The 16028-nt window shown below is 34.8% G+C and overlaps 2 protein-coding genes across 2 annotated transcripts in view; one reads left to right on the top strand and one right to left on the bottom strand.

Annotated features, from left to right (window-relative positions):
• LOC149418729 (store-operated calcium entry regulator STIMATE-like) overlaps positions 1 to 11238 on the bottom strand; it is a 34173-nt gene extending 22935 nt beyond the window's left edge. Inside the window, exons 1-2 of the mRNA XM_089638953.1 lie at positions 10828 to 11238; positions 5725 to 5869 (exon numbers count right to left, since the gene is read on the bottom strand). Coding sequence (XP_089495079.1) covers positions 5725 to 5869; positions 10828 to 10966 — 284 coding nt within the window. The 5' untranslated portion in view covers positions 10967 to 11238. The remainder of the gene's footprint in view (positions 1 to 5724; positions 5870 to 10827) is intronic.
• Positions 11239 to 12528: 1290 nt separating this feature from the next.
• Positions 12529 to 13953, top strand: LOC149418728 (dolichyl-diphosphooligosaccharide--protein glycosyltransferase subunit 4). The gene is made up of 3 exons (XM_089638636.1): positions 12529 to 12652; positions 12774 to 12892; positions 13854 to 13953. The coding sequence occupies exon 2, from the start codon at positions 12780 to 12782 to the stop codon at positions 12888 to 12890; it is 111 nt and encodes a 36-aa protein (XP_089494762.1). The 5' UTR covers positions 12529 to 12652; positions 12774 to 12779; the 3' UTR covers positions 12891 to 12892; positions 13854 to 13953.
• The last annotated feature ends 2075 nt before the right edge of the window (positions 13954 to 16028 follow it).

The raw sequence follows: 16028 nt of genomic DNA, 5'->3' as shown, positions 1-16028 counted from the left end.
GAATGAGGGTTTTTATGACCGTGAAACCCGATTCGAATCTCTATCTCTGTTCCGCCCCACTCAACTCCTATGTGCAAGCGAGCGAGAAATGTCAGGCGTATTTAAAGAAGGCAGGTATGAGCAAATACCAATAGGCGGATCGTAATAAACATATTACAAGGTTGATTGAGTTGCATTTCAAATAATATTCATTATTTTTTATAATGATAAACTAATGTTTATAAGACAAGGTTTTATGCATAGCATAAAGGATAACAAATAATTATAAGTGATAATTAGTCGCCTCAAATATCAATACAAATTGAAAATATCTCGCAATAAAAATATAATAAGCAGTAATTGTTGATTGAGGTACTAGTACATATTGAATTATTTGGCAGGTTGGAAATAAGCCGACATAGCTCAGTGGTTCAGAGCACCTGACCGGACATCAGAAGGTACGGGTTCAATTCCCGTTGGCGGCATTTATTTTTACTCAGGAGATATTTTCAATTTGTATTGATATTTCAGGTGACTAATTATTGCTTATAAATAATATTCAATTTTAGTTTAGTACTTTTATAGCTTGGGGATGCTGAGATACTTTTTTAATAAAAAATTAATGCAACAAGTGGAGTTCCACAGGGTTCACACCTTGGCCCAATCTTATTTATCTTGTTTATAAATGATCTTAAAAAAATATTTCATAATGTATCTATCTTACTTTTTGCTGATGACCTCAAAATTTATAGAACTATTCAAAATATTGGCGCGAATTTTTAAAATTGCGGGTTTATTTAAAAGTAAAGTTATACAATCAAAACTTATTTATATTACGTTTACAGTTGAATTCATTATTTTAAAATTCGTTTTGTAGAACAGGCTTTTATAAGATATTCTATCTTTTTAATAGCATTAATATATTATTTGAAAATGTAGATTGATTTACAATTAAAATACTAGTATTGTAATAATATTAGTATTGTGTTTACAGTATTATTGAAAGTTTATTTTATAAAATCTGATTTATTTGAGTTGTTTTCTTTCCTTTTATTATAGATTTTCAGAAAACGATTTTTGTACACAATATTTGTGCTGGTGTATGTTTATACATATTTTGTATTAATAGTTCTTCACTTTTGTTAATTTTATAACCTTAAATATAAAAATTACAAATCAATGTACACCATAATATGTATGTATAGTTGTAATGTGTAAACTTTCCTAAATAAAGATATTATTATTATTTTTTAGTGGAATAAATCGTTGATTTTTTTTTTACATTTACTCCACACAAGAGGCCCTGAGGATAATAATTTCCCTCAGGGCCTAGGTCATCTTTGAAGATGCTGTGTGGAGGGTCTTTTTGAGGAGAGGAAGGAGTGAACATGTGTCTTGAAGAGACTCATGTTTTATGAGGGAGGAAACACAGAGGCCGGAAAATTGATCCACAGCCGAGCCGTTGAACACCGAAACGAGTCGTAGAAACGACCCATTCTCATGCGACTAATGTTAACCATGTACATATGTTGGGCATGCATTTGGCGTGTTTCCCGACTATGCTCCGGTGCTGAAGGGATTAATGATGCTAGTTCCTCGGAGCATCTTCCATAGAAATACCGGTAGAACAAGCATATGCTCTAAAGATTGCAATCCGTTTGTTAAGATGGGAGAATCTATTAAACAGACCGCCCGTTTCTGCACAGAGTCGAGGGTTTTTTCAGGTATTTTCGGGCTTCAACATTCTTCAAGACAATATCAACAAATTATTAATTTGGTGTAATGAAAATATACTTTACTTAAATATCTCAAAATGTCAAATAGTTAGATTTTATCGAAGCCTTTTATCCTCTTTGCCCAGAATACTAATGAAGGGAAACAATTATACCAAGTCAGTGGACATCTTCAATTTATCTTTAAACAAATATAAAATGTTATTAATGAAGCAATTCAGTTATGTACAATAAATAATGTATATTTCTTAATATTCTCATGTAAAAGCCCTGAAAAGGGGCGTTAATAAATAAATACTTTGTTTAATACTTGTTTAATTTTTATTAATTAGGGGAAAGTGGTCACTTTTTAGATTTTATTTTTTTACTCTGTGATTAATTGTCGAATTTATCTAATTTATGTACCCAAGTGTAACAAATATATTGTAGTTTGTTACAAAAAAGTCCGAAACTATTATGTCAAAAGGTTAAAGGGTTATAGCCATTTTTCTACGATAAGATATTTGTACGAACGTACCCCACGTACGGGGTACATTCGTACAGTAGGTGGGGTACTATCGTACGCCATGGGGTAGATTCATACAGGGTAATTAAAAAGCCCATTAAAGTCGTTAAATTTTTATTAATTATTATAGAAATATTTATTTATCAAAGAACTAATTTAATAATATGTGACTTGACTCATAGACGATAAATCTTTCTTTAGAAAAATAACAAAAAATAAATTCGTTCATCCTTAGTTTACTTATCGATAATTCTAAGCTTTACAATCAGTCTAAATGAAATAAATCAGCCCGTTCGTGGTTGAGGATCAGGGAGGATCATGGCGACATCGCTGATATACAGAGTGTGTATGTATGTCTTCTATATCAGGGAAAAAATGACCATGATAAACCCGGTTGCTTCCGAAGATAAGATATTTTCATCTCTGTACCCGAATAATGACAGAACTTTTTCGACGTAATAAACAACAGAGGTCTTTTTTTTAAACTTTACCGAAACATTACAATTATCTTTGATTTTCGCTGGTGTTACATTTAAATTATTATTGATACCACGATCATCAGTCTCTTCGTCCATTTCTAAATCAACTGGAGATGTTGAACTCTCCCGCAAGCTAAATTGTGATCCTTCAGATTTCTCTGAATCTCCATCGCTTTCTATTTTCTTTTGTCTTGAATTAAGTTCCTTCAAACTACGTTTCACTGCTTGGGCTCTGGCTTTCCTTTCCTTTTCTATTTTTCAATTTTTTCCGTCTATGTCTCTCTTTTAGTTCAGTTTTTTAAGGTGTGTCTGTATATATACGGGATTTACCCGGTTTTCTTCCTTTATTGGTTTTTCTATTTCTAACGGCTGCAGGATAAGGTCTTATGACTTCTGGTGTTATGGGAAGATAAGAACTCGGTTCAGATTGTGCCTCAGCCGCAAAGGTGGAAGGTTCGCCAGTTCCTGTAACAATGTCTTGAGGATTTTGGAGCACAGAAGGCTAAAGAAGGCACGAATATCTGACTCATTCATATCAGTCGATGACACGCTGGTGGAAGGTTGTAGTTCTAGAGCGACAGTAATTGTTTCCGGATTATGTGACACATTTACCGAATTATTTGAAGCGTACACATCAATGGGAGCGAAATCTTCATTGCTAAAGGCCATTTCATTGAACAGCCATATACCTGGCTTTTCAAATACACTTGTAATATTTTTTGCAGTAAAAGGTTCGAAATATGGAAGTTTTGTTTAACGCGGCTTTCCTATACGACAACCGTCTTTGTATTACATCATTAATTGCTAAATTCATGGACTCTTCATCCACTTCTTGAGTACGCGTACCCTTTTTTTCTATTTTCGCACCATGATTCTGCAATAAAATATTAATTATAATGATGACTTTATAAAAATATTTCACTTTGTTAGAAGTAGAATACGTCATAAAAGGAAAAATATGTTATTGTGCTGTCTGCACAATAATTTTAAAAGGTTTTAATTTCATAAAAATTGAATTTCGATATACTGGTGGTTAATAAAATGTAAAGGGGAGCATTTGTACGCGTACGAATGTGCCCCCTTTCTGGGTGTCCGAATGCACCCCATGCCTTTGCACAACATTAAAATACAACTTTATACAAATTCTAATTTAGTTTGAGAAATTTAACAATTAAAGCTCAAAATAAACAATGTTAACATTAATCAATCATCACCATTTTGTCAAAAACATAACAATCCTACTTACAATTACGAACTAAACTTAGGTAAAAAATGTACTCATGGTGCGCAAAAACACATTACATCTTGTCAGCTGATACACCGTAGTGCGACTGACGCGACACTCCGCTAGCAACATGGCAGCCGGTATGTCTATGCACACAAGCAAAGGCGTGTTTGTGTGCCGTTTAGTTTTTCTGTTATACTAACTGTACGAATGTGCCCCGCGTACGAATGGTGACCACTTTCCCCTATATACCCGGCTGAAATGTGTTAATATAAGAGATGTAGTATAAGTAGCCTTATTTCCAGGGGCAAACTGCCACAGATAGCGAAATCAATAGTAAAATGCAAGGAGATAACAATATGTGTTAAATGATATCTCAAAATAAGGACCAAATTTAATAATATTTAATTGCTTGATTTAAAAACAATAATCAAAGGCATACTACATTAATGCATACATTTGTTACTTAAGGCGATGCACTACGTAGTAATGCAAAATCATGTGTTTTTGATTTCAAAATTTGGTCGCCTAGAAATGTTTCAGATGCTTTAAATAAATACCGCAAGTATAATACATCTTGGCCTTTGAAATAATCGAATATTTTTTACATTAGTTTTTTTATATGCCCAGAAAAAATGAGGCCTATGAAAACTGCTTTAAAGTTCAAAATTTCCTACTTGCGAACCCATTTTCGGTTATAGTTTTATTGTATAATGTGGCAAATTAAGTTATTTATAAAATGATCAGAAAACATTTAAATATTTATGCCTGAACATCCACAAAATAAAATAAAAGGCACTTTTTGGCCATGTTTTTTTCTTGCATAAATCAAAACAGCTGGATGGTGTTAAGCGGGAATTTAAGCCTTATCGTCATCTAAGGAGTGTTATTGATGGCGGCTCGATTTAAAATATTACACGACGTAGTGCATCGCCTTAACAAATTAATGCACTTATCATCTGTTGGCTGATTAGAATCTGGTTTGAAAAACCTTAAGAAGAAAGTGTTAACAATGTTTCTCATAAGGTTTTTCATTGTTGTTTTTTTTAATTTTCCCGCAAGTATTATTGACATAATTACGTTTGTTATTACGTGTAACATGTTATAGATGTACTTGCAATAATTACCTGGGAAAGACTGATTTTAAAATAAAGGAAAGCCAGTTACTGACATTAAATGCGAAATAAAGCAAACAGAAAAGAAAAAAAAACAAATAGGTCAGAGGAAGGACCAAGCCATTCTGAAAAATTTGTAGATCAAAATTGAAATCCCTGTTGTCCCTTTCTCGCTAATAACATTAAGTAGGCGTAAGCAAGTCAAAAGGCTGTTTCTCATTGACATTTGGCAAAGACAAAGAAAAAAATATATATTTATATATAATAAGCAGTAATTGTTGATTGAAGCACTAGTACATATTGAATTATTTGGTGCGTTGGAAATAAGCCGACATAGCTCAGTGGTCCAGAGCACCTGACCGGACATCAGAAGGTGCAGGTTCAATTCCCGTCGGCGGCATTTATTTTTACTCTGAAGATATTTTTTAATCTGTATTGATATTTCAGGCGACTAATTATATTACTTATAATAATTTGTTATGCATATACGCACCTATAACGCCAATTGCGTGACCTACAATACCCTACCTACCTACCTAATTACCTACAATAAAACACAGCGTCTTCCTTGAGTCTAAGGAAAATACTGTGTTTTTAGTTAACGCGGCAGAACTGACATTGACAATGGAGTAATGTGGTCAGGCCGTTGTGGTTGAAACATGACACCAATATAAATAGAGAAACTTACCACGTGCAGGGGTCCCCGATGAACTGTGAGGCCAGCCACACGTTGGCCATGTGGATGATGAAGGCGCCCATCCCCTGCTTGGACGTGTCGTAGAACCAGATCAACCATGATCTACGAGCAAAACGGGGTTCACAGAATCGTTTTCCTGAAAAAAAATTGCATACATTAATATTATTATAATATTTGGCCATCTTTATATGGCGCCGTTTACCGATTCGATCACTGATCCCAACATTCATACGAAACAGTTCAATCAGTCTGTTTGACACATCATCGGCCGATCTGAACGTGAATTGAGTCTGAATGAGATTGCCCTTCATGCAGTGAATAGTAAAGTACAGGGTTTTCCAATAAGAGGTGTTATTTTGATTAGCCCGCTATTTCGGTAGATGTTACTTTTGAAGCTGTCATTTTTTGACATTTGACAAGTAGAAACTACGCCATTAATAAAAATGGAACGATACACGCTTCAACAACGCATTTAAATTATTAAAATTCACTTGAGTGAATCAAATGCGAATCATCTTGAGTGATGAGGCCCATTTCCACCTCGGTGGCTTCTTCAACAAGCAAAATTGTCGGGGCTCGGAAAACCCAAGAGTTATTGTTGAAAAGCCTCTCTATCCTCAACGTGTGACTGTTTGGTGCCGTTTATGGTCCGGCGGAGTCATTGGACCTTACTTTTTTGAAAATGAGGCTGAAGCAACAGTTACGGTGAATGGGTCGCTATCGAGAGATGATTAATGATTTTTTATGGCCGGAATTGGATGGTATTGATCTGGACGATGTTTACTTTCAACAAGACGGCGCTACGTGCTACACAAGCAACGAAACCATTGATCTTTTACGATTGAATATCAAAATAACACCTCTTATTGGAAAACCCTGTATTATGGTGCCAGCTCGTTCAGTGACTTGTAAACCATAAGACCAATTATAAACTGAGCTCTTTCTATGACTCAAAGCCAGTGTCAGCAATCACGTAGTAGAAACTTGACAATATTTGGTGGCACCACTCGACTCGAGGTACAATGTATTTCGACGCAACAGACGAATCGATGGTATAACTATGGGTGGTGGGGTGAACACCTTGATATCCCTCATCACTTTCCTCCCCCATCCCGCTACAACGCCAAAACCTGTCTCCCACTCTATCCGTCCTGTACACTTATAAACACATATATTCTTGTATAATGCATTGTATAGGTTTATTACATTTGTATACTTATAAACACATATATTCTTGTATAATGCATTATATAGGTTTATTACATTTGTATACTTATAAACACATATATTCTTGTATAATGCATTGTATAGGTTTATTACATTTATATACTTATAAACACATATATTCTTGTCTAATGCATTATGTAGGTTTATTACATTTGTATACTTATAATAATAATAATAATAATATTTTATTCCAGAATGTGGGGAGGTTAGTGCAATCCCACGCTTCCCATATAGATACATTTTTTTTTTTGTATAATAGATATAATAAATTAACAAATAAGGACAACTATGCAGGGTGTGGTCTTGAGTGCGCTTGGGCCCAGCGCTCACTCAGGAGTGGCGCTTGGTGCTGGTAGGCTGCGGTCACCAACGTGTTGGCGGAGGCCGCCAACACGTTAGCCGCATCCTGGATACACACATAGTCTTGTATAATGCATTATATAGGTTTATTACATTTGTTCTACATCCATTTTTATACTTATAGTATTACTTAGTTTGGCTTTTAAATTTGTAGTAATTACTTAGTCCTGCTTTTCTATATTTTAGTCTACATTCCCTAAATAATTAGTTGTTTATTACCAATTCAACCATCTGTGAACATTTATAATTTGTCTGTTTCTGTTCCATCCTCCTTTGTATATTAATTAATATTAAGACTGTTTATTTTCCTTAAAAAAAAAAAATAATAATAAACTAGGCAAGCAGCATTGGGCTTTTTTATATGTATACATATTACATTTATTCGAATGTGATTTTAAACTCTATTAAATTTTATTGCAAACTGAACAACTTTACGCTGATGAATGTCAGCAGACGGTGAACAGCAGGCGTGGGCAGGGTGTAGCACGGCGCATCCCCTCCCCTCACCAGCGCCGCATACTGCACGCTCGCCCTTCTTAAATAAAATTTGTTTACTGACACACGTATTGCATCGACTTCTGATGGGTACTTGTCTCAATTAAACGGAATGGTGTCCTAGGTGACCGTAGTAAATTAGTAACAGTTCTTTTTTTGATTTCTGTTCCTTGGGTTTTGTCCCAAATAACCGGCAGTCCCGACAAACCGGTGTACCAATTAAGCAGAATCGACTGTATGTAATAATTGTACAAATAATTACAGCATTATCATTGTCAACTTCATATTCATCGTCAAAAAGGATTGAGAATACTTCTGTAGTTTGCAAATGGAAAGCATTAAAGTTACTAACATTTTTACTCAGGTTTGATGTACCACAAACAGAGGCACATGATGATCAGGTAGTAAAAATATGAACATAGTGTACTATGAATCTATAAAAATATGGAAATGGAACATGCATAACCACATTACGTAGTTTTCCAATTAGATAAGCCGTCATGTCAACAAAACGATGACAATATTTGTTTACAAATTATAAATAGGCTTGCTGAACTGACCTTTGCCACATCATAAACAGACATTTATCACAGCCAAACCAATAAATTCGTTATTTCAACGATAGTTGTGAGAAAAATCTTTTCAGGACAAGAATTAATTAAATATACAGTCAATTGAAATTTATGACAGGAAAAAAAACAGTGTAAAGTGGAAACTAAAATGACACTTTGGGCCATGTTCAGATTAGTGTACATTTTTGGTGTACTTTTTGCCTACCATTACAGAGATATCCTGGTGTTACAGTGAACGAATTTAACTTTGTGATAAATGTTAATGTGTTTTCTTTTTTTAAATTTAGTTTTGATTATTTATTACCTAGACAAAATGAGTCGAAAATTATACCCAATGAAGGGTCTTACAAGTAATTAAATGGGTATGTACATTATACATGTTTTGTATTTGAAACTTGACCAAACAATATCCATCTTTAAATCTTTCAGAGCTTAAAGGATTTTTAAGGTTGGTTTTGCATATGCTGTAAGTACTGTACCTAGGGCTGCCACCTTTCAAAAACAGTAGACCTGGAGATTTTAGAAATATATTTATTTTTGTTAAAATATTTTTTTTTTAGTATGAATTATTTAATTAAAGCAAAATGTCATGGCAAATTACCATTGGTAAGGTTTCTTTAAATATAAATGACCTAGCTAGTGCTAAGGTGACTTGGACCAGATTGACACTTAAAACTATATTTTTCATTCTGAAGGGATTGTTTAACCTTTTGAACGCGTTAACTTGCTCCGTTTTATCTATACCAGTACGCGGTACATATTTTCAAATACCTATGCATGCAATTAAATGTCAAATTATAGCATTCTGGCATGATTTATCGGACTATATAGACAGAACAGATTATTCTCCACAATATGAAAACCAGTCCTCGTGTGTCAATACTCTTAGATGTTTATAAAAACAAAAACATAAAATTTCATACAAAGACGTACCGTATCTTTTGAATGTGGTCCCGCCATTCACTCGGCGTGTGTGTACTTAGGCCACTGCGTTGATAGACACAAGTGGGACACCATGAGCACTTATCATTTTTAGTTATGAAAAGTTATGAATGACATACTAGTACTAACACCATCCGTTGACAAAAATGTAAACTAAACGACTAAAAGGCGCGAAGAGGCGCACTTGATTATCGATCTTTTTTTATGAAATACAATTTTATTTTTGAGAAATTCTTGTAGATGTCAGCATCGTGATAGTTCTACGAATGTCCAAGTGAGCAAGAAATACATTTATGACGAAAGAGCGCTAGAATATCGGCCGTCAAAGTTTCTGTATCAACTGTTGATACAGCCGCGTGTGAGTATGGACTTTTTGCCGTAACAACAGTTGATACGGCCGCGTGCAAAGAGTTAAGCATCTTTTCTTGCTCAGGTTTCTTCAAAAACTTCAAAAATTCTTGGCAATTCATATTGTAATTAATCTTCACAATTAACTCTGCCTTCACCATGTCCACTGACAAGCAGTTTAGCTAGTCTGTCCACAAATTTCCCACTAAAGAAAAGACGCGTTCAACGAAAGCATTGCTTATAGGGATTGAAAAAAAATTTACAATTATTTTTGGCAGTTCGGTGAAGGTTGAGGTGACTTTGAATAACTGAACCCATCGTAAATCAACAAGCAATGTTGAATTTACGAACTGAGGAAATACTTGGTTTAATTCTCGGGCCTCGTCATAAAGTTTATCTTCGTCGACATTTTTCAAACCAAGTGATTAGACAGCTTCCACAGTATCTTCGTAACTTACTTCACTTGTTAGATCGAATTTGGAAAAGATTTTGAATACAGAATCCACAAAATCATAATATTTCTGTATGTATTCAAGAGTTCTCCTGTAAACCTAATTGGCTTCTTTTTTAAATTGATTCTGATCAGAAGGCCTAAAAAACTTTGTTTCTCATTATTTTGGCACCGTAAAATTCATCATGCATTCACTCAGTCAAACAGTCACGCGCTCCGCGCCGTGATGGTCGTCTGTCGCTTCGCTGCCACCGCCCGTTCTGACCCGGAGATATCGATGTTAAACCCGTAGCCCGGACATGCACCATGCAAACCCGGAGAGGTGGCAGCCCTAACTATACCGTAAATACGTACTAGAAGAGAGATGTTAACAATCTTAGTAAAATAAACATAAACTTTCATAATTCACTTTCATTCACCTTGAACTAAAAAGATCAATGAATCATCTAAAATAAATAGCTAGTTCTGTAAATCATCCCAATCGCATTGATTAATCGTGTTTAAAGTAGAAATAGAATGAACCAAACGGATAAATAAAATTAAAAGATTAAAAAATCTTTAGTTATTATCAAATAAATAACAGCGAAAATCGAATATAAAGTGAGTTCCTATGGATGACAGTTTTATATAATCAGAATGGAAGAGCACACTTGGTCCTTAATAAATAAAATTATGCAAAGATATTAAGGCGCTGCTCACCAATTAAGCACGTGAAGGCCAAGCCAGCAAGCAAGACTTGAAGGAACCATCCATATGTATCAGTTAGTGCATCTTTACTGCAGTGAAGGCGAGACCACTGAGTTCCATCCACTGTGCCATTAGTCAATATTTGAGACATAATATAGATTTAAGAGAGATTCTTGCAATCACGTATCACTACATTAACATGTTGATTATTAAGACAAACACGGCATAACAGGCTTAAATTATCCAAGTCGCAAATAAAACTAGTCAGAGGTGTCTGCACTCATTCACAAGATTGAGCATTTCAATACATTAAGAATTGATTTTTAAGTAGAACACGATTTATTCGAACGTACTCGAGCGCGATTAAACAAGATGTAAAATACAATCGTACACAATATTATGACCACCTATGACATTTGACATGTCTAATGATTCATAGAAATAAACACATTTTTAAAAAGAACTGTCAATCTACAATTTACCATCGACAACTCACTTAAAAGTGAATTTTTTTAAAGCCTTAGAGTTTGGACGTTCTTATTGGATTATCTCAGTGATATTAAAGTCTCCCACACACGCCATATCAAATTCACATTGCCGGGCTGGAACTGGCTTTTTGAAAACGACATGATAGCGGCTAATATGCTGCTTATAGACACGAGAAAAACGTGTGAGCTGAGCTACGAATTACGAAAAAGAACGAAGCAACCGGAGCGGAGTTTAATGCCATTTGCGGTTGCTTCGTTCCTTTCCTATAAGTCGCAGTTCATATCGGCAGTTCAGCTCGCGTGTTTATACGAACCCTCACACGTTCACTTCGGAGCGACGTACAGCGTGCCACTCCAGGCCACTGTGTAGTTCCAAAGTAAGGTAACGGTTTACCTGACCTGGAACGGCATATGGTACCGTCGCTTTTAAATGTACGTATGGATGGAACTAATATTTTCTTGTCGAAAGTCAGGCCCGGCGCTAAATGTGCTCCCGATTTGCATATCGCGTATGGGATCATGTATATATTATCGCCGCGATAGTAGCGGTTTGGTGCCATTGTAAGTGTGCTACCCTGCACCCCGCGTATATTTCCACACAAATCAACGCCAGATGGAGAATTCCGGCCAGGAACCAGCTGCAGTATGCTGGCGACTATATTCCTGTTTCATCGTTCAATTATTTAGCTATAAGTATTGGTATAGGTTAGTGCATATTTATAATTGGATTTTTAGTTATTATATACCGATACAATATATGTCTGATGAGGCACCAGGTCACTGGAGCCAGGATGCGGCTAATGGCATCCACCAACACGATGGTGACCGCCGCCTACCAGCACCAAGCGCCACTCCTGAGTGAGCGCTGCGCCCAAGATCACTCAAGATCCCCCCTACATAGTTGTCCCTAATTGGTAATTTATTTTTATTTTTCTATTTTTGGATTTTCACATGTCTATTATACAAATACATGCATATCTATATGGGACATATGGAATTGCACTAACCTCTCTACATCCTGGTATAAAAATAATAATAATTATTATTAATAAGCTGGGACACCACTTCAGATGTTATAATAATATTTTGTTGATTTGTATAGCGTCGTTTTTGTGCAAAGTTTGCTTCATTTTTGGGTGTGTGTAATGTGTATGCCGATGTTTACACATTACAAATCCATAGACATTATATTTTTGAAGATAGATAACTCTTATTACTTATAACCACCGTCTTTGACAAATTTGTTGTGCGTACGTGGAGCCGGCTGTCAATCGTACTTCTGACATTGCATTACTACGATCAATTTCGTAAAATTGTATTTTCTTCGTCGAAGAGTAGAAAATCATTAGGTATGAAACATTTATATTCATATTATAAATGCTGTGATTAGTCTGACGTCAATTTTTTTTATTAGGCTGGAGATTTTCCGATAATATATTGTTAAATTACCAACGTGTATGTTTTTTTCAGGACAAAATGATTACTGATATGCAATTGGCTGTATTCTCCAACGTTCTTGGAATATCACTATTTTTACTAGTAGTGTTATATCACTACATCAATGCGAACGCCAATAAAGCAAATTGAAGGTAAATATTGATGATTTTTAAAAAATTTACATTTCAAACTGTTCTCTGGCCTTTATTTATACATTATTGATAATATTAGACAACCATTACCAAATCAAGACCTGCTTCAAACCCTCATTTAATGGTCCTATAAAATCTTATAGATTGTGATTAAGTTACATCTAGGATGGTGCAAATCCAATACTAGGTTATTATTTATAGCATCACTTTTGTGAAATGTTTCCTAGTTCTTAACTTTATTATTATTAGCCATAGAGCGCCATCCATCAGCCTACCTAGACTGTGCCAAACGCCTCACAGTGCCTACATGTCACAGCAAACTTTGATCTATCTTATTTTTTTCTTTAGCATGCTAAACTCTTCTGTAGTTTGTCAGCGTGTACACATTGAGAACATTTTATATGTAACATGGTACATTTAAAATATTTTCAAACTGTATAATAATGATGATGAAATTATAAAAGACAATGACAAATAAAGTACATTAGACGAACCTTCCAAATAAAGTAATTTCTGAAACATTTATGTTTTTTTAAGCTGACAAATGATTGAGACTAAAAGGGTTTAGTAATCGTACATCACAAGTCATTCTCTCTTCTTCCCAGTTATTCTGACTGGTTGTTTCGGAGAATTTGAACAATTCATAAAATTTCAATGTTAATTTTCGTGTTATTTGAAAGTCTTATTCAAGTTCTGTTGTTATATCATTATAGGCTAGTAGCTTGACAGAACTTGAAAAAATCATTCACAGAACTTGAAAATTAACTTTGAAATTTGAAGAATTGTTCAAATTCTCCGAAACAACCCGTCCTTAGATACTATATAGTGACGGTGGATCAATTTATTTATTTTTCCATGCGTCAATTATAAATATTTTTTTACCTTTAAAATATGTATTTTTTTAAATTTCTCTGCGAATTTGCGATTTTTTTTCTTAGTGTTATTTTGTTTAACTTTTCAGATGAGCTGTGATCCTTGTGGAAAATGCACCTACCTTACCGTTTTAAGTATCTTTGTAAACAATCCATAATTTTAAATTAAATATGAACAGTTAAAATACACATCATGCAGTTTTCATTTTATTTTATATTATACTTTCATTTTGTAATAGAACAATATTCATTGATGGTCAGCACTCGGAACTTTGTGACGTGCTAATCCAAGAAGTACCGCTAAGGTATTGAGATTTTTAAATCCAAAAGTATTATAGTGATTTATTTTTGGGGTATTTTGCCGTGTTGCCCTACCTCCTTTAGTCAACTTTTCGGGTAGTGTTACAGTGTCCATTATCAGGGCAGATATGTAATATTACAAATAAAAAAATAAATCACGATGACTACTGCTATGCTTTATACAGGGTGTCCGGGGTGAAAGTGCAGTAACTTCGGGAGGTGATTCTACATGATGGTAGAGAAGTAAAAAAGAAAATTAACTTTTTTTGAAATTTCAACTTTTAGATGTACTTTTCAGCTACAAACGAAAAATTGCGCCGGCGTGTGCGTACTGCATTATTATTGCTTTTGGATCATTTGAAATTGACCGGCCAATCTTAGAACTAACACCCGCTACCCCCCCTTCCCGCGCTTTACAGCTGGTAACAGAATAGCTGTGATTTGTTTACTTTAAAGAAATATTATAAACAAATACCTCACATGTACTCACTATACATGTGGGTTACATAACTCGATAATGGGTTAGAAGGCCTGAATGCCGCCCGTTACGTAACAAGAGATTCATTCATTAATTCTTCTGAAAGCTGATTACTTTAATGATCGTTTCATGCCGTGAAAAAGATAAGGATTTTTAATCCACATTTACGACAACATACCTCTCAACGATGGAAACTTAACGAATACCTACAGTTAGAAGAAACCAACACACTTTCTGTGAAAATCATCGTGTTCAACCCCTTAAGGCGATGCCATACGTCGTGTAATATTTTGAATCGAGCCGCCATCAATAACACTCCTTACGTAGATGGCGATAAGGCTTAAATTCCCGCTTAACACCATCCAGCTGTTTTGATTTAGGCAAGAAAAAAACATGGCCAAAAAGTGCCTTTTATATTATTTTGTGGATGTTCAGTCATAAATATTTAAATGTTTTCCGATCATTTTATAAATAATTTAATTTGCCACATTATACAATAAAACCATAACCAAAAATGAGTTCGTAAGTAGCAAATTTTGAACTTTAAAGCAGTTTTCATAGGCCTTATACATTATTTTTTTCTGGGCTTATAAAAAGACTTATCTAAAAAATACTCGATTATTTCAAAGGCCAAGATGTATTATACTCGCGGTGTTTATTTAAAGCATCTGAAACATTTCTAGGCGACCAAATTTTCAAAACAAAAACACATGATTTTGCATTACTACGTATGGCATCGCCTTAAGAATATACCTTACTGTCCAAGGAAACTATTTGGTGAAAAATACTTTTTCACGTTGGGGGTGTACCGGACAGCAGGTGGATGTAATAATAAACAACGTCACCAGTCTCACGCTCGACAATCACGCAGCGAATTTATCAGTTAAGTGTGTACCTCCACTAAGGATTTTTAGTAGGTATGTCTTTTTGTATGGAAAAAAAAAGTTGGAATTTCAGTTTTTTATCTTTTTTGCTCCTACCATCATGTAGAATCACCTCCCGAAGTTACTGCACTTTGACCCCGGACACCCTGTATATGTAATTTATGTACACATTGGGAAAATGTAAGAGACTTCCAATGAAGAAAGTTCTTAGACTGTGAGCGTTTGAACTGTATTATTTCGAATTGGAATTTTAGGTTAAACATTCGAAAATGCTTTCACTGATTTTCAAACTGCACCTTTTACAGACATTTTGGTATTTTTCAAAGAATTTATAGATTACCGTTTGAATTTAATAAATACATTCTGAGGATTACAGCTATTACACAATAGGTGTTTTAAAAAAAAAAGTGTTCGCTTTGTTAACAAGCATTTTAAGAACCTATTAGGGTACGTATACATTTACGAGCCGAACTGCCTGCGGGCCGCTGTTTCGCATGTTAGGACGTCTTTTTTAGTACCGATGAACTGAATCTTAATCGGTTTCGGCGAATAGCTTTCCTTTCGGTCTTTCGACAAACACGAAGGAGTTTGCATCTCATATT

This window comes from Hesperophylax consimilis, chromosome 13, assembly GCF_061612785.1.
Source record: "Hesperophylax consimilis isolate HC1 chromosome 13, BYU_Hcon_1.0, whole genome shotgun sequence".
Taxonomy (NCBI): domain Eukaryota; kingdom Metazoa; phylum Arthropoda; class Insecta; order Trichoptera; family Limnephilidae; genus Hesperophylax; species Hesperophylax consimilis.
This window is presented reverse-complemented; position numbering and strand designations above follow the sequence as displayed.

Coding starts and splice junctions, on each gene's coding strand:
- LOC149418728 (XM_089638636.1), top strand. CDS start 12,780: ATGATTACTGATATGCAATTGGCTGTATTCTCCAACGTTCTTGGAATA.